This window comes from Dysidea avara, chromosome 1 (genome assembly GCF_963678975.1).
Source record: "Dysidea avara chromosome 1, odDysAvar1.4, whole genome shotgun sequence".
NCBI lineage: Eukaryota > Metazoa > Porifera > Demospongiae > Dictyoceratida > Dysideidae > Dysidea > Dysidea avara.
This window is the reverse complement of record NC_089272.1, coordinates 1,896,681-1,916,010: the sequence shown is the minus strand read 5'-3', so window position 1 is coordinate 1,916,010 and position 19,330 is coordinate 1,896,681. Positions and strand designations below refer to the sequence as shown.

The 19,330-nt window shown below is 37.1% G+C and overlaps 1 protein-coding gene across 1 annotated transcript; it reads left to right on the top strand.

The window, feature by feature from the left end:
* Positions 1–465: 465 nt before the first annotated feature.
* Positions 466–5,773, top strand: LOC136252423 (uncharacterized). The gene is made up of 3 exons (XM_066044855.1): positions 466–939; positions 3,949–4,251; positions 5,615–5,773. Exons 1-2 carry the CDS (start codon positions 504–506, stop codon positions 4,248–4,250), a joined length of 738 nt encoding a protein of 245 aa, XP_065900927.1. The 5' UTR covers positions 466–503; the 3' UTR covers position 4,251; positions 5,615–5,773.
* Positions 5,774–19,330: the final 13,557 nt, after the last annotated feature.

Below are 19,330 nucleotides of genomic sequence, written 5' to 3'. Positions count from 1 at the left end.
GAGCAACAATATTGACTCTTTTTCAGCGGAACTGCAAACATTGTATGGAACTCAATAACTGTAATCTTTGTAACTACGTAGCTAAATTCATTTTATGATTGCTTTTCTTTTCCTGAGCATATCAGCTGTGCTGTCTGTTCAGTAACAATAATAATAATAATAATAATAATAATCCCAGGATTGGGCAGAGTTTGCCTCTCTGCCCACTGTTTAAGTGTTTATTTATATTATCATTGTCAAAAAATATATATATATAGCTATATATATTAATTTAGAAAAAAAACAAAAAACATTGGAAACGGGACAATGCGAGGAGGGGAGGAGTGGATACAGGGTGGTCAGGTAGCCGCTGGATGACCATGATTCTATTCGAAGGGGTGGCCGCGCCAAATCGGTATTTGCCAAAATATAATCCACCAAGTCACATCGCAAAATTTTGTCCCGTTAAAATTTGCTTTAAGTGATATAAAGTTTCGATTGTGGTTTAGAAAAGTCCAGTGACCATGTCTAACAACCCATTAGAAGAAATTTTCACTGACTATTATGAGAGATTATGTCACTCCATCCCATACGATGACTTGGTAGTTAGTTTGGTACAGCAGCAAGTGTTGACCATGGAGGAAACACAGAAGGTGCCGGTTTCTAATGCGGCTAGGAACGCTCGCGAGAGTGCCGAGTATCTCCTGGAGATGCACGTACAAAAACCACTGTCCAAAGGAGACGAGCAAATTTTCCACAAGCTGCTACTGTGTATGAAGAAAAACGACAAGTGTGCTCAATTGGCGACAGAAATAGAACAAAGAATTGTCAATACTGCGAGCAATATCGACGAGATGGATAGCCCTCATGTTACCAAGCCAGCCGCTACTAAGGAACCAGAGCCATTGAGAACAGAGAGCAATAGACATGTTGAAGTCACTGAACAACCCAAACCTGCTGGTGAGCTGTTGTGTACTGTTACTGGGTGCTTTTATTGCATAGATCCCTACTTCATTTTTAAATTAATAAACTAAGAGGTATACAAGTACATTATGACTTTCAAGAACATGTACTTAAATACAATGCAAGTAGTTTTGATACTATTTAAATATAAGTACATATTCTAAGAGAAATTACAATTGAACTACTCTTATCACTTAGTGTTCAATTGTGCATGTACATGTAGTTTCTACAAACATCAACTGTGCAAATCTGGCATGATAAGTGGCATATTCAAAAAGTGAACACCATTAATTTTTTTGCTATGCAGTGGTGTGAAAATTGATGTCGTGATAACGTCACGTTGAAATTCAAATACTCAAATCATCACATTTATGAAAATAAACTTGTCAGGCTACAGTTAGCTGTGCTATTGGCTATACTTTCAAGTATGGAGTGTTTGGTGGTCAACCAATCTGAATTCAACTGTAGGAAGTAGAGGGACTCAAGTGAGTCGTTACTGCACTTTGTGACTTAAGTGTTCTTCTTGAAGTTTTAACCATTGCTTTATTCTCTATAAATTTTCCATTGCACGCTTGTGCTTGTAACTTAGTACAATAATTTCTTGGTGCATGCTACCAACAGCTATGGAAGAAACATCATTACAATCAGTCTGCTGGAACTTTGTGTCAATTTTTGGAGATCCTGACATCTTGTGAGTTGTGTATGATCAGCAGCGGAGGAAGTAGTTGATATGAGGGGGGGCTCCGCTGGGCTGACCCAGACTTATTTCTATAGTTTGGTAAGGTGAGACCAAAAAAAAAAAAAAAAAAAAAAGGTCACAACCAACTGACAAGAGTTTTCCACCTCACCAGCTACCATTTCTAGCTGATAAACTACATAAAAATCCTTACATAGCTCGCTACACACTGACTAGTTTATTAGAGTGACTGCTCTATTAGAGTATCTCGATCTTTATCACGGTCTTCAAGAAAGATAATTTCGGTATGATATCATTCTGAGGGGGGGCTAAGCCCCCCTCAGCAGACCGAAGGGGGGCTTTAGCCCCCTAGCCCCCCCCTTTCCGCCGCCTATGTGTATGATTCCATAAACTTTGTCTTAAATATGTATAGTTTTCATTGTGGATTTGAACTCTTCGTCTCATCTTGACACTTGACCTACTATAAAGTGATTTTATGGCCTTGACTGTTGACTTTGTTTGACTGCGGTTGTACAGCAGGAGCCTGTATAACACCTCCATGTTGCATGTGTTGTGGTTAAAGCTCAGAATATTTGTTACGGTATAGCTCTCTCACTTTCCACAGTTGAAAACCTCCTGTGTTGGTGGTTTACATGTACAAACTATGCAGTGTGCTACTATACACTATCTTGTACTCTTCTATTATGAGAACCTTATCTCTAGCTCAGACAGCTAACACCCACCATCACAATAACCACCTTACCTTCCATTTCTAATGTACTCATAATCATTTGTTTGTGCTAACTCTACCTCCAACCTAATTGTTTCCATGGCAATGGCAAACTGTCTCTGGCTGCTGGAGTTATAGACACTTTGTTACTTCATATAAACCATTGGGCATGTCCAACTCGAAATGTGCATTCCACAGCCTCTTCAAAAGTGACCAGGGCTGTTAGAACTGGGACGTGGGCACAGTCTATATCCCATCACATAGCAGACCATATCTCACTATTGGAAGAGATTATCTTCTTTCTGTATCTAAGTGTTCTGTTATCAGTTAAAAGAGCAACATTAAACTTGAAGAAACAAACTTACACTTTGGTACTTGTCTCACATGGCCAGACCAGTTACATGTCGGGTGTGATTTAGGGAGTGTATAAACAGTGGAATAGACTACTGGAATGGTGGAATGAAATTTTTTAAAGTTCAATATCATTTTTACATCCAAATAAGTACAACTCCTCCCCTTAAGTAAGCAAATAAATGGGATTTTCCATTGAAGTCAGCTCATTTAGCATACTTTTCCTCACCACAACACTTGTATGACTTATAACTCAATACTTTATTACTTGTCTGAAATTAACTGAAGGCTCAGTTCTGTATGTAATGTGGCACTGTAACAACGAACTTTGGCTAAAAGTTTGTTTTCTGAAATATTTGTGGAAAAGGCTTATTGTAAACACTTACAAGATAGTCCCATTTCACTTTACCCAAAGATCTTCACTTAGGTTAGTGGTAAACACCTCGTACAGGCTCTGCCTTCCGTGTTCGCCCTCCAGTGCCTAACTGGTAAAGTTGTTAATAAATAAATACTTCATTATACAGTGAATGTACTTTTACAGTGCATACATGTAATCAGCTAGCTAGCTAACTTTTTATCATTTGGGAACAAGTTAAGTCAAGGGTCTTCTTGGTTTCCCAATAAACTGCTATTGTGATAACTGTACATTATATTGGTAAACTTTGTCTATGGTGAGGTGAATTATGCTAAAAAAAGCTGACTTTAAGGGGAATCCTATTAATTTGCTTACTTAAGGGGAGGAGTTGTACTTATTTGGATGTAAAAACTGATATTGAACTTAAAAAAATTCCATTCTACCATTCCAGTATTCCACCATTCCAGTAGTCCATTCCACTGTTTATATACTCCCGTGTGATTTACATGCTAAAAGTGCCATTGTATATAATCTGTGAATCAACGAGTACCTGTAATCAAAACTAATGGGTACCTCAATCTAAACACACAATTTTTCCCAAACCCATTGGTATTTTTTTCACAGCTGGCGTGTACGATGTGTACACCTAAAGGAGTTGAGCTGTTTGATAGTAGTGCTGAGGAAAATGATAACTGAGCAAAACATCAACCACTTTGAATGTTGATTTTTTTTAAATCTGAAAATATCATTTAGACGTGGTGGTATGGGTGCATGCATGTGTTGGACTCGCTTATCTAGTAGTGTATAGAAATAGCACAAATTCAACCTGTTGTACATACAGTACACTGCAGCAGCATTGTATGTTCAGCTGGTATTCTTACTATTTCACTACAGCCCAAGATACTATCAACAGAAAGCTTATCACTGGGATAGTGGCTCCAAGAATATCAGCATACTGGGACACTGTAGCTGCTTACCTGGAGTATCCCATTGTGTCTACCCGGGAGATTGACCGCCAGTGCAGGGGGGACCCCCGTCAGTGTTGCATCACTCTACTTGAGGACTGGTTTACTGGTAACACTGGAGTAGAACCGAAGAATTGGAGCACTCTGGTGGAGGTTTTGAGTGAAATTAGTGATATTGCTGCTGCTACTCAGGATATTAAAAGATTGCTAAGTAATGAAAGGGTGATATGAGGTGTGTGTGTAGTGTGTGTGTGTAGTGTGTGTGTGGTACACATGTGTATATAGTGTGTGTGTACATACATGTGTGTATAGTGTGGTGTGCATGTGTAGTATGCACGTGTAGCATAATGTATGTAGTATGTGTATGAGTAGTGTGTGTGTGTGTGTGTGTGTGTGTGTGTGTGTGTGTGTGTGTGTGTGTGTGTGTGTGTGTGTGTGTATGTGTGTGTGTGTGTGTGTGTGTGTGTGTGTGTGTGTGTGTGTTATTGTCATATGTGGAGTCATGTGGACCTGCTGAAACTGGTTATTGGAAGGTGAATACATAATGGTACTCAATAACCATCAACATCCTGCCTTACAATAACAATTTTTACAATCACATATTTACACCTTGAGGTCATGTTGTGATGTTAAAGTGGCGGTTACCTGGAAGTTGTGGTTACCTAAAAGTTGTGTGGTTTTGAAGCAAGGCCATACGTCCTGCCATAAAAATTCAGATTAGTGTCTGTTTGTAATAATTAAAATGGAAGTTGCATGTGCTAAAGGCCCATTTCCCTGTAACAAGAAGTAATTAGTTACTATTGTGTGAGTATTATTAAAGAAGACATTCACTAAAGTAAGTAGAGTAGTTTGGAACCTTTGTTCATGGGGATTCGGGTGCTTCGTGCAAAACTTTAGTGGCATACGTCATTTGTGGTTATAGTATGGTATGCTAAAGTGTTAGTACAACTTTTTTTTTCTTGTATACGAGTGAGGGAGATCTTTGAAAAATAAGCCATTGGTATTTGTAGCAGGACCGCATGTCAAGAAAAAAAAATTGGGCTGCCTGTTGATGTTACAGCAGGTTTTAGGTCCCTTTGTGGTGGCCAAAATGACTTCAAAATCCCATAGCTGTGTTTCAGCCTGACATACTGTAGGCTGAAGTTGTGTTGATTGTGCTCAGCTTATGCTGCTATAGAATAGATTTCACATTTAACTTTGCCATAAGCTTTTAGTGTTTTCGCATGTTCTTACAATTAGCTCTATAGCATCGTTGTTCATTGTACAAATCAGCATGTAGATAGAGGAAGAGCTGGTTTACGTTGTAGTGGTATTTGCTTTAGCATAACTACCCAAATGTGTTCACAGCTGAAGTTCAAAAATATCCTTCAAACTGGAAATTGTGAGGTAACTGCCACCTTAACAGTTGTCAGCAGGGGTAATTTATGGTTTACCAAGTGGGTGGACAAAACTGGTTTAAAGGCTTCTGAGCCAATAATCAGCTTGACAGGCAAAACCAGTAAATATTTTTTTGATAACACTAGTGTATGTGCATGTGTGTGTGTGTGCGTGTGTGTGCATGATTATTTAGTGTTGGTCATATATAATTGCTGTAGTTATTGCCGAGATGTTCCAGTGGAGTACCCTACAGTGTAGACCACATGAAGAACTGATCTCCTATCCATTGTATTGTCTGTGTTATCATGACTCTGTTTATGTGTTGTATTCCATGTATGGTGAATGAAAAAAAAACTATAAATAAATGTCTGAGCTGATGTCTGATATTTGTGAGAGTAAATGGCATGTCTATCAGATAACAATCAAGCTATCATTATGTGCTACTGAGCTACAAATATAATTTTGGAGAGAGCAAGGAGCTATACTGATACACTATAATAGAACACTTAACTAACTTACCTGTCCTGGTACAAGGAGAGGGAAGTGGATATCAACATCATCTTGCTCAGTACATTATTATCTCAAGAGCATCCTACTGAATCAAAGTTGAAATTCTAAGCACTGATCCATGAAAGCATAAATTCTTTTGTTAATGCTTTTGATAACCATGACAACTAAATATGGGATATTTTTGATTTCAACTACAGATTTCTTCATGCTGAAATTCCTCCCTTTACATATACATTTTTTTAATTTCAATGAAGTTTGAAGCATCTTTAATACTAATATAGTGTCCCCCAGCTTTCAAAGAGTGCAGCCAACTCTGCACTCTCTTTTTTTTGTGACATGCCCATACTACGGATATATATATATATATATATATATTATATATGTCACTGCAAAATAACTCCCCTCTTCCTAAATTCATTCCTGTTTGTATGTTGTGTATCAGACCCACAAGCATTGTTATGGATTCCTGCTATACTGTCCTTTTGGTTGCTTAACTGTCTTGTAAAAGTAGTATCCAAAATTATTGCATGCACTCTGCCATGTGTAGTATTTTAGTGAATTTATTGCAATGAAACCAGTTCATACAGCAGAAATTGACACTGCAAGTGCTGTCAGATAGTAACTGTATTTGTCATGATGAAATGACTCCATTCCACTAACCCCTCTTTAAAAACATCCCTGAATTATAGACAAAGGATCAGATAACCTGTAATATTGTTAACTGAGGACACCTCTATGTAAAGGACCAAAATAAATTCCTCATGTCCATCTTAGAGGACTTCCATGTAATGTACAGTAGGTGCTCAATATCTGGACACTCGATCATTGATTATTCAAACAGTACAAATGACTGATCTATTAGAGTATTTTGACATTTACTGTATGCTCTATTAGAGTAGTTGAACAGAACTCTATAAATGAATGGCATTCACTTATCCAGACAAATCCACTTTAATTGAAATGGTGTACAGTACAGGTTTTCACTGTACTTAATCTCTACAGTTATAGGCAGGGATATGTAGAAGCAATTCTAGACTTATTTTACCATTCAAGATTGTGAGAAACTTACTGGTGCTACCAAATCATTGTTTACCTCAGCCAACCCCTGTATCATATACTCGTATCAATAATCCCCTCAAATTTGCACAGCTGCAATCCTGAATTGACTTATACAAGTATCCTTTTCTGTCAAAAACTATTATTGATTGGAACAACTTGAAAATTGACAACATTAATTGACATACTTAACCTCGACACTTTTGGGAACATTATAGATAAGCTAAACAATTTGTGATTTGTAGTGCACATTAGCATGTTGTCCCTAGTGGGCTTTGCTAATTAATAATAAAATAAATTAAAAATATAAGTTTCACGTATAGTGTAATTTGGCACAATTGCAAAATTAAGCTGTTTCATGACAGTCATATGATATGATGCAGTTGATGTTGATTTGTGACATGGTGCGGGCGCTGCCAGACTAGCTTCTTGCAACCTTGCATGCAACAACCACCACCCCCTCAATGATTGAAATGCGTGATCATCTCACAAGTAACTAAACAAGGATTAGCTACAAGAAGTATAAGTATTAAATACTCAGTACAAATCTTTGCTAATTTGATGCCTGCTGCATATGCTTTAGACTGGGCAAATAAGGCACCCCAATGGCTTCTTGATGTTTTGTCTTCCCAGTAGGATCCCATGTGAGTTTTCCTAGAATTTGGACAAGTTTTCTTTTATTACATTCAAACTATTTGCAGCTCCATTTAAAGTAGTGACACAACCTATGACAGTAGGAATTTCTTAACCCCCTGCAGCATTGGCAATGAAGGTGGTGTCAATCTCTCTTGGGTTTCTTTCCATCTTTGCATTTGCTGCAAGAGTTTTCGTCTAAAAACATCCCATTCCTCAAATATCCTCTACATTATATGGCTGATTCTTTCATGCCAAATTTTCACAGTATCCTTTGATGTCTGCTGTTTCACCACAGACTTACAGTAGACTGTTCTATGTTGTGTCATCTTTTAAAGTTTTCAAGCGAAGTCTTCTTGGAAGTCTTAAACTCACTGTTACCCAGTGTAGTTTTTAAAGATTGTAGCCCAACTGCAACTAGATTTGTGCATGGCCATGAAGTACAAAACTAGCAATGAGCACTGTGATGGATTGCCATACTATATAGCACACTAACATTGACTCTGTTAGTCATAGACCAGTCATGGATGCCATATACTCACTGTTTTCTCTGGGTATATATACACAACTTGTAGAAAATATTTAGCAAGTCTTAAAATATATTGTCGGAGAGTTACTTTACCAAGGAAAGTTACACAGTGGCCAGGGTTGAAATATACAACAGATTTGAATGCCATTTTAGTCTGATTTGTGTAGGCACATTGTACCCATTAGAATCCTACATCCATTTTCAACTAGAAAACCTCTTTGTGTTGGTCTATTAACAAGTGTGAGATGCAACTGCCTACTGATATAATTAGAGTCCATAATAGACAGTATTATAGATACTTGGTCATACTGCAGTGGTTGCAATCTTTATAACTGATCCTGAATCTTGCACTGGTTACCTGATAACTCAATTTGTAATTGGAGTGATAATCAAGGTAAAAGTGATAAACATTATAATTTGCCTCTATTTATAAGAGATCTCTTTCAAAGATCTCTTTCAAAGGAAAAGTGTTTTAAATTTCTACAGTTTCGATTGGCTGTTTTCTCCATTTCTAGCTGATTAGAGCACCACTTATACCTTCCTCATTGGATCTTAAGAGGTGCTAAATTCTTTTGCAATAAAGTATATAGTGCGTTCTACAAGATTCAAGTAACTAGTCATGCATTTTGTCATGAAATGATCTAGCTAAAATGATCTATATAGTTTGCTACAAATAGTTGTTTAAGTAATAGCTTTTCAAAAGAAACATAAAGATGATCAAAACAACAAAGAACCAGTTCAGTTCAGCTCACACATGGTCCATTTTACAATGAATTTTAATGAAATCTGTTCTCTTAGGTTGATCTAGTTTCTCATTTTCACCAGTGTGTTGATCTAGTTTCTCTATTTCTGCCTCATGAATAGGGACCCGCCAATTATGCTGGCATAATTATGAGCATAATAGGTGTCTGAAAGCATTGAGCATAATGCTAGCACAATAGGTAGAATATTTGTGTAATAGTTGCTTATCAAAATAGCTATCACAGAAAGATCGATATACTCTAATAGAACAATCATATAGCTGACTGTTCTATTAGAGTATATCGATCTTTTCTGTGATATGCATTTTGACAAGTAAGTTTGTGCTTCAGCCACTTACTATTTATCCATAAATTGGAAATTATTAGCAGAGCATGAGAACTGAGGCATAAATAATTGGGCATAATTTGAGCATAATAGGCGGGTCCCTACTCATGAATTATTCACGATTTGCATTATTGTATAAATAAACAATAAATAATGTCTGCCTGTCTGCATCAGTTTAGAAAATGTATGAAATGGGAAATTCAATCTATAAAAAGCAACTTGGTTGTCTATAATGGCTATATTGCAATTTTATAGATAAAAATACTTTAGGAATGGTATATGCTATGAGGTACATATTATATAATATTATTATATGTATTATGTGTCCAGCAGATTTGAGGCTGGCAACTTTGGGACTTAGGGATGACTGAAGGATTAGCTGCAGTTGACTAGGGACTTAAGGATTTGAGGCTGGCAACCTTGCATGGTACTATTCCATAGTCTAGTAAAGGCCAGCAACCTTATGCATTGTGTCTTGATTGGTCCATTTTTGCTTTATGATTTTCAGTTTTAATAGACTCCGTACCACATCTAGTGTGTCTTGTTCCAGTCATACAGTTTCATCTTTTTATTGCCTAATGCTTACTAAGTAAAATACAACCACACACAGTTTGTTTCAAATTTGCTGGCAGACCAAAGGCTAGGTGGATCCAGGGGGTGTACAAGAGTTAGCAAGTGTATACCTCCCCCTTTTAATTACACGCATCAGAGTCATTTACAGCGCTTGAACATATAATATAATGTACACAAATAAGGATTGGCACTTCCCCACCCTTTAACCAACAAAACACTCTAATAGAACAGTCATTGCATGCAGACATCTCAACTTCACATTTCTGTACTGAGTATTGGCTGTCTTCTATTTATACAGCACATTAATTTAGGGTCATGATTCTGTAGAACACTCACAAAAATCAGTTCAGATCATCACTATCACCAATACACAAATCATCCTCAATAGTATGTAAACTAGAACACTTCCAAATACTAAATATTTTACAATATTTTGCACATAACAATTGATTGTAACACTCACTGGTTACTGATTGACTACTCATGTCTTCAGGCAAACATATAATATTATGTCCCTGCTTATAATTATATGACATATTATACACATTGTTTTGCATAAGAGACACAATGCATGCATCATTGACTTGTTATGTACTGTAACTCTGTACGTAACTGCTTTTTGTTCTTCATTATGTCCAATGATTTTATCTTCTAACACAAATGAGTTCATTTGTGGGTGGCACATCAAGTGGTTTCATGTGTTGGATGTTATGTAAGAATGAAGTAATAGCTGGCTAGAATATTTGCTCCACTGTAGCTATGCAGTTAAAGTGAGCAAATTGGTTAGACTTGTTTTGTGCACTCTTCTCAAGCTCCATGCATACATCTGTGTGATGGGTAGAACACAGCTGAAACTGATGAGGTAAGGTGGCTACTTTGCCTGCCAGTAATTGATGTTGTGGTCGCTATGTATGCTTGTAATTTGAAATACTGTATCTTTGTGGGTGTCATATTATATAGTTAGGTGGCTTAGAAAAAAATGTGGACACAACTGACAAAAGCACCAAATTTTTTCTGTGAGTTCCTTACCACATTAGATTAAGATTTTTGATAGGATCCACCTCAGGCATGCCTACTGGGAAGCCATTCAAGGCTCAGAAATATGCCTTTTTGCAATTTTGGTGGTGTAAATAGTAATCTAATCCAAAACAGCCAAGCTGTAAAAAAAGTGTGCGGCCCTCAAAAAGGCTATTGTGAAAAAAGATGTGAAATCCAAGGTGGCGGCCTAGAAATGGCTGTGATGGTAGGTTAATGGTAAAAATTTTAATAACGACAATTCAGGTGAATTTTGGTGCCGCTTCCGCTCACTTTTTTTACAGCTTGGCTGTTTTGGATTAGATTTCACTTCTTTTTGTATTTGTATACCCCAAAGCCGGCCTATGGCCTGCTTTGGGACTTTTTTAACCTATCTTTTTTTCTTTACCACAGGAAGAAGAAAAGATGAAGCAGATGTACCTTAAATATCTCTGATTTTATCAGTAAATGTACAAATTATATATATAATACATATATTTATTACAGAACTGTTTATGGTGGTTTCTTTGTAACTGAACACTCTTCAAGGTAACTTCTTCTAGCTGATCTCTCTACAGGGTGATTTGTTTGTAGCTGAACTATCAAAAAGGTAACTTCTTCTAGCTGTTCTCTCTACAGGGTGATTTATTTGTAGCTGAATTCTGTACAGGTGATTTTTTTGCTGCTGAGCTCTTTACAGAATGGTTTCTTTGTAGCTGAACTCTCTACAAGGTAACTTCTTCTAACTGATCTCTCTACAGGGAGATTTGTTTGTAGCTGAACGCTCTACAGGTGATTTGTTTGCAGCTGAACTATCTAGATGATGGTTTCTTTGTAGCTGAACTCTCTACAAGGTAATTTCTTCTAGCTGAACTCTCTACATGGTGGTTTCTTTGTAGCTGAATTCTCTACAAGATAACTTCTTCTAACTGATCTTTCTACAGGGCAATTTGCTTGTGACAGAATTTTCTACAGGGTGATTTCTTTGCAGTTGAACTCTCTACATGGTGGTTTCTTTGTAGCTGAACTCTCTACAAGGTAATTTCTTCCAGCTGATCTCTCTACAGGGTGATTTGTTTGTAGCTGAATTTTATACAGGTAATTTGTTTGCAGCTGAGCACTTTACAGAATGGTTTCTTTGTAGCTGAACTCTCTACAAGGTAACTTCTTCTAGCTGAACTCTCTACAGGGAGATTTGTTTGCAGCTGAACTCTCTTCATGATGGTTTCTTTGTAGCTGAATTCTCTACAAGGTAACTTCTTCTAGCTGAACTCCCTACATGGTGGTTTCTTTGTAGCTGAACTCTCTACAAGGCAGGTATGTTCAACAGCCAATTTTGGCAGGTTTTGATAAACCTGCTTTTTGCCAGTTTTGGCAACATTCGGTATCATATTTTTGCCAATTGTGGCAAAATTAGGCTATCCCAGATGTTGGTAAATTTAGCATTGTCCATATTTTGCCAAATGTAGATCCAACATGTTGCCATTTTTGTCAATCTATTGGGTTCCATATTTTGCAGCTTTTGGGTTATTGCCAAAGTTGGAACACCCTTAAAAGCAAAGTCTGGCAATGTAAAGAATTTTATTTTGCCATTGTTGGCAATTTACGAAATGCAACTTCAAGTTGTTACAACAGAATTAATGTAAAAGTTACCAAACTTCCAAAACTGGCTCTTTTAAGCCCAAATTTGGCAGGACCTTTTTTTGTCAAATTTGGCAATAATTCGTAACCCCATTATTGCCAACATTGGCATTATGTGGGATGGGTTTATCAAAACCTGCCAAAAATGGTTCAGGAACATACCTCTACAAGGTGACTTCTTCTAGCTGATCTATCTACAGGGTGATTTGTTTGCAGCTGAACTCTCTTCATGATGGTTTCTTTGTAGCTGAATTCTCTACAAGGTAACTTCTTCTAGCTGAACTCCCTACATGGTGGTTTCTTTGTAGCTGAACTCTCTACAAGGTAACTTCTTCTAGCTGAACTCTCTTCATGATGGTTTCTTTGTAGCTGAACTCTCTACAAGGTAACTTCTTCTAACTGAACTCTCTACAGGGAGATTTGTTTGCAGCTGAACTCTCTTCATGATGGTTTCTTTGTAGCTGAACTCTCTACAAGGTAACTTCTTCTAGCTGAACTCCCTACATGGTGGTTTCTTTGCAGCTGAACTCTCTACAGGTGATTTGCTTGCAGCTGAACTCTCCACATGATGGTTTCTTTAAATTTGTAGCTGAACTCTCTACAAGGTAACTTCTTCTAGCTGATCTCTCTACAGGGTGATTTGTTTGTAGCTGAATTCTGTACAGGTGATTTGTTTGCAGCTGAGCTCTTTACAGAATGGTTTCTTTGTAGCTGAACTCTCTACAAGGTAACTTCTTCTAACTGAACTCTCTACAGGGAGATCTGTTTGTAGCTGAACTCTCTTCATGATGGTTTCTTTGTAGCTGAACTCTCTACAAGGTAACTTCTTCCAGCTGAACTCCCTACATGGTGGTTTCTTTGTAGCTGAACTCTCTACAAGGTGACTTCTTCTAGCTGATCTCTCTACAGGGTGATTTGTTTGTAGCTGAATTCTGTACAGGTGATTTGTTTGCAGCTGAGTTCTTTACAGAATGGTTTCTTTGTAGCTGAACTCTCTACAAGGTAGCTTCTTCTAGCTGATGTCTCCACAAGGTCACTAGTTTGTAGCTGAACTTTCTACATGGTGGTTTCTTTGTAACTGAACTCTCTACAAGGTAACTTCTTCTAGTTGATCTCTCTACAGGGTGATTTGTTTGTAACTGAATTTTGTACAGGTGATTTGTTTGCAGCTGAGCTCTTTACAGAATGATTTCTATGTAGCTGAACTCTTTACAAGGTAACTTCTTCTAGCTGATGTCTCTACAGGGTCACTAGTTTGTAAATTAATTCTCTACATGGTGGTTTCTTTGTAACTGAACTCTCTACAAGGTAACTTCTTCTAGCTGATCTTTCTATAGGGTGATTTGTTTGTAGTGGAATTCTGTACAGGTGATTTTTTTGCAGCTGAGCTCTTTACAGAATGGTTTCTTTGTAACTGAACTCTTTACAAGGTAACTTCTTCTAGCTGATGTCTCTACAGGGTGATTTGTTTGTAACTGAATTCTGTACAGGTGATTTGTTTGCAGCTGAGCTCTTTACAGAATGGTTTCTATGTAGCTGAACTCTTTACAAGGTAACTTCTTCTAGCTGATGTCTCTACAGGGTCACTAGTTTGTAAATGAATTCTCTACATGGTGGTTTCTTTGTAACTGAACTCTCTACAAGGTAATTTCTTCTAGCTGATCTTTCTATAGGGTGATTTGTTTGTAACTGAATTCTGTACAGGTGATTTGTTTGCAGCTGAGCTCTTTACAGAATGGTTTCTATGTAGCTGAACTCTTTACAAGGTAACTTCTTCTAGCTGATGTCTCTACAGGTTCACTAGTTTGTAAACGAATTCTCTACATGGTGGTTTCTTTGTAACTGAACTCTCTACAAGGAAACTTCTCCTAGCTGAACTCTCTACAGGTGATTTGTTTGCAGCTGAACTCTCTACATGATGGTTTCTTTGTAGCTGAACTCTCTACAAGGTAACAACTTCTTCTAGCTGATCTCTCTACAGGGCGATTTGTTTGTAGCTGAACTCTCTACATTGTGGTTTCTTTGTAGCTGAACTCTACAAGGTGATTTCTTCTAGCTGAATTATCTCTTTCTATAGTTGCATGAATTCCCTACAAGGTAACTACTTCTAGCTGATCTCTCTACAGGGTGAATTGTTTGTGGCTGATCTCTCTACAGGGTGACTTGTTTGTAGCTGATCTCTATACAGGTTACTTGTTTCTAGCTGATCTCTTGAATTCTCTTCAGGTGACTGCTCTATTAGGATGACTGCTCTATTAGAGTATCTCGATCTTGCACTTGCTACACCAAGTTGGATTTCGTGTTATAACTCCGTGGCTTTAAGTCTGATTCTTCTACACCATTGAAGAGCCTTTCTAAGATGATAACTCCATCTGTACAGCGATTTTCAAAGCACTACCCCAAGCGATTTATCTGGTAGGCGTGGCAAGCAGTCGTTTTTTATTAGCTAATCTCGATTGCGTAATTGTTACACACTGTTGGTTTTTTCGCTGTATCTTCCTGGTTTTTAGCTCGATTTCTTTCAAACCACATAAGGTTTGAGGTTCAATAGTTAACCTATTCACCCACCGATTTTCAGCTTCTTCCCATACGCGGTTTATCCTGTAGGCGTGACAACATATTGGTGTTATATTTCGTGAATAATCGCTCATAACTCTTTGCCTGTTTATCGTATTCCAACCAAAGTTAGTACAGAGATGCACCTTTATACCCTCCTTCTGTGTGCCAAATTTCAAGGCGATCGGATATGGCGTTCGCGTTTTATAGCAGTTTTTGTAAGTGTGCGAAAAGAGGAAGAAAAATAAGAAGAAAAAAAACCGAAGAAACCAAGTCAATTTTTGAAGTCGCATATCTCGGGAACGCTTGAAGCGATTTCGCTCAAATTTGGAATGTGGGGTGCTGACGTTGGAGGGAGTGTCCATAGCAAAAATCGTCTTGTTTCATCAAGGCAGCACAGAGCTACGGAGGTGCGAAAATTGCGTTTTCTTTCTTCCTGTCAATATACTCACGGGTGTTACGCGCCGGCTTCTTGGGCCGCACGACAAACTACCGTGTGTCTTGATTGAAACTTTAAAATAGTCTATAGTATTTCAAGTGACATTATATTGTAAGTTATGTCATTAAATTATTAATTATGTCATTACATTTAAATATTTATTAACACATGTCTATGTTATTGTGTTTTATTCATAATAGAGCAATTGGACAGTACTGTTGCCTCATGTAACACAAAGATAAGCACATCTCCACCCAGCCTTTTATATTCACTTGAACCACAATCACTTAAAGCATGCAATGATCCACCAGACCACCACCATGCACAAGTATCCCTAGGCTGTGTTGTGCCCCACAGAGAAATCCAACTGTGATACGTTTGGCGCAATTGGGTAAGATAGCTAGCTGTGCTGAAATCACATGCAAAGAAGAGTTCAACTAGCACAGTGGTCATGGTAATTTTATCACTGTGCAGCAAAACTTTATAGATGTTGACTGTTCTACTGTTCTAGTCTTTCAAATTCCCACATTCAATAAATTAGTCCTGCAAATATAAGTTTGGCCATGCAGCACTGATTAGAGCTTAGTTCTTTTCCTTGCTATCTTTACCTTTCTATTGTATTGTTGTATTGTTGTATCATTAGCAAACATGTACTCTACTAGCTTTTCCTACGTATAAGCAAGTACATGGTCATTCTGAGGGGGTAAGCACTCCTAGATATGTGCCCCCAGGCTGGAAATTGTACACTTCAGAGCAAGCTAATCTAAAGATTCCATCTGTCAAAATACGTACAGTACATGCTTGAGGAGAGTGCAGTTGGAATTCTACATTTTTGATTACCTAATCAATGAAAAATTGCAATTCTGTGTTCTAACCTAGTATGCCGAAACTATCTATGTGTATAATCTTTAGCTGCTAAGTTTCACGGTAATGATGAATCAATACTAAAAGTTATTGTCACTGCTATGATTTGATTTTAAGATTGCAATTACTTCATCAGATTGCATCATATGTTTGAAGAATCTTTAAACTATATTATTTGATATATATGTACCCATGGAGATACTGTATCTGTCCAGTCAGGCTCTGGTAGCAAGGCAATTATATTTTAGTATACATAGTTAGTCATTTATACTCTACTATTGCTTAATAAAAGCTGTTTGGAAATTCATGAAAAAAAATCTGTGGTGACTGCATCCCACAGTCATACTGTACTTGAACCACACTTTGCTCTAACAAACCTTGGTGAAATCCTATACATTATATCCACTACTCCAATCACACATTTTTAGCATTATTTCAGCTTGAGACCTGAGCATTTACTAAAGGAATTTTAACTTACATGGTATACAGCTGTGCTGGTGGATTAATGGTATGAAGGAAACTTACTGTTGCGGTCATGCATATGATTTCAACATAAATACTTTTGTCATGCATGCAACAATAAAACATGTTTTCATACTAAATAACAAGAGCTGGCCATGGTATAAGCTGGTAAGTTATCAAGCTATTATAGCTACTTTGCAAACAAGCACAAAATGAATTCTGTAAGATGCATGATGCATCTTATGACATCTGAATGACTACAATATTATGTAAGAGGTATTTCATTTATATATCACAAACTAAGTAATTACTACAAATATTACAGTGTATATTCATTTCCATAGTGAGAAACTATAGAGAAGAGAAATTCCTCTACAGTTTGTGGATCATAAAAGCTGTATACACTGTAAACTATAGTATGAATGAAAAATTTACTTGTCTGCATTGAATATAGCTTGTGAGAGTAACATTACTGTCTTGGTTTAATGTTCAACCCTGCATAATGTTGTCTTGCATGAAATAGAGCAAAATTAGCACTTATATGGCTTATCAATTTTAAAAATTCTTACTTACATAACTATAAATGCTTTCATGGAAAGGCCCTTTTTAGAATAAGATGGATCCTATTAGTAGAGTAGCATAGTGCGATAGTTGTGCACTTTTTGATACAATTATGAAACTTTCCATATAATTATGTTGTACACCTTGTGACATAATTTTTTTGATATAGAGCCATCGCATATTTGACCTTTGGTGAGCTTTACAGCCATTTTTGTATTGAAAATTGTCTTTATCTCCCCGAGGCATCATTTTGCACAGTTTCAAATTAAAGGTGCTGCTAAACCAAACTACTCAGCTTTTATTTGAAGTTAATAGGTGATTGCATTCCAAAGTTATGATCATTTATATTAACCATGAAATTCTATGAATTACTTGTCCATTACCCCAAGGGCAAAGAATTTTATTACTTATAAAAATGGTCATAACTTTGTAGTGGAATGAGATACTAACTTCCAACAAAAGTCAATATAGTTCTTAGATAATTCCTTTAATTTGATACCATGTTTTAACAGTGTAAAATAATGCCTCAGGGAGATAAAGACAAAAATGATTAATTTTTAGTGAAAAAATGGCTGTAAAGATCACCAAAGGTCAAATCTGTGATGGCTCTATATCAAAAAACATATGTCATGAGGAGCACAATTGTGTGGAAAGTTTCATGGTTGTATCACAAAGTGCACAAAATGCTCATTTTTTGGTGCTATGCCGCTCTATTATATCAAAAAATTAAAGTTAAGGTTGTACTACATATGTGGAGAAAGTTTGGTGCTTTTGTCACTTGTGTCCACATTAGTTTTAAATTTGGCTTTAAGCAACCTAACTAATAGCTTCTCACAACATAATATCTCTGTAGTCACATTATGTGTTGTAAGCATATATTAATGTCTGTCAGTCCAAGCTGCTTGTCCCCTAGGTAAGATATATTTGGAGTAAGGTCCTGGATTGCAGCATTATTGTTCTGGCATTATTGACGTTAATTAAACAGTAGATGGGTAATCAGACAGACTTTAGAAGTTTAAGGCTTCTGGCTACGATATTGAGGAATCAAGCAGGTTGAATTAAGCAACTCCAAAATTCTTGATCCTGAGCTCTCAATGTTAACAAACTAGAACTATACAATGGTTTTTTGAAGCCAAAGGCATACACCACAAATTACGTGCTACTGTAACAGGATTATTTCATCAACAATTTGCACGCACGTACCATTATACTTTGCAGAGTTTATATAGGCTGCTCAAAGGACATGTATACATGCATGTTGTCATTCATCTCAAAGTAATGTTGAACCTATAAATTTTAACATTAAGACCAATACCAATAATATTCTAAAGGGCAAATTGTCCTATGCATTACAAACATATACTCAGCACAATTAAATCGCTTTATTATCATCATCCATAGATATACAGGTTACCTTTTTGCATGGTTGCCTCCACTCTAGACACTTGTTCCCATAAGTTGAGAGAGGCTATGTGGAGGAATGGTCATCAGACAGTTGATTGGGCGTAAGTTAATTTTTGTTAACTCATTTCATGTTAGTGGCAAATACATTCACACTAATTAATACAGAGGTTGTATTCTGACATAAACTGGGTTTCAACATAATAGTGTATAGCTATAGCCTGGGCACGCTTCCGCAACCTGAAGTGTTATGTCTTTTGTGTACATAATTATAATGATGCTTGTAGAATGCATCTTTTCCAATGGTCCAGGTCTCAAGTATTAATGGTGGGACTGTGGATGTCCACATCTTCATCAGTGAGATATATATGTATATGTACTGCAGGTACCACCAGTCCAGCCCCCGAGGAAGATCGCCTATACAGTCACTCATTGAGTATAATATATAACACACAGGTCACCACACTGGATAGCACATGTCCTTGTAGCTAAAAGTGTAGCTTGCACATGCCCAGAGCACTGCTCTGGTAAGTGTAAGGCAATGTTCAATACTCACTGACACCCAGTCCTGTTGTTGGTTAATAAACTATAAACTATATTCTCACATTG

Excerpts from the sequence above, each read along its gene's own strand:
- LOC136252423 (XM_066044855.1), top strand. The coding sequence starts at position 504 with ATGTCTAACAACCCATTAGAAGAAATTTTCACTGACTATTATGAGAGA. Across the intron at positions 940-3,948 it reads TGAACAACCCAAACCTGCTG|CCCAAGATACTATCAACAGA; the intron begins GTGAGCTGTTGT and ends ATTTCACTACAG.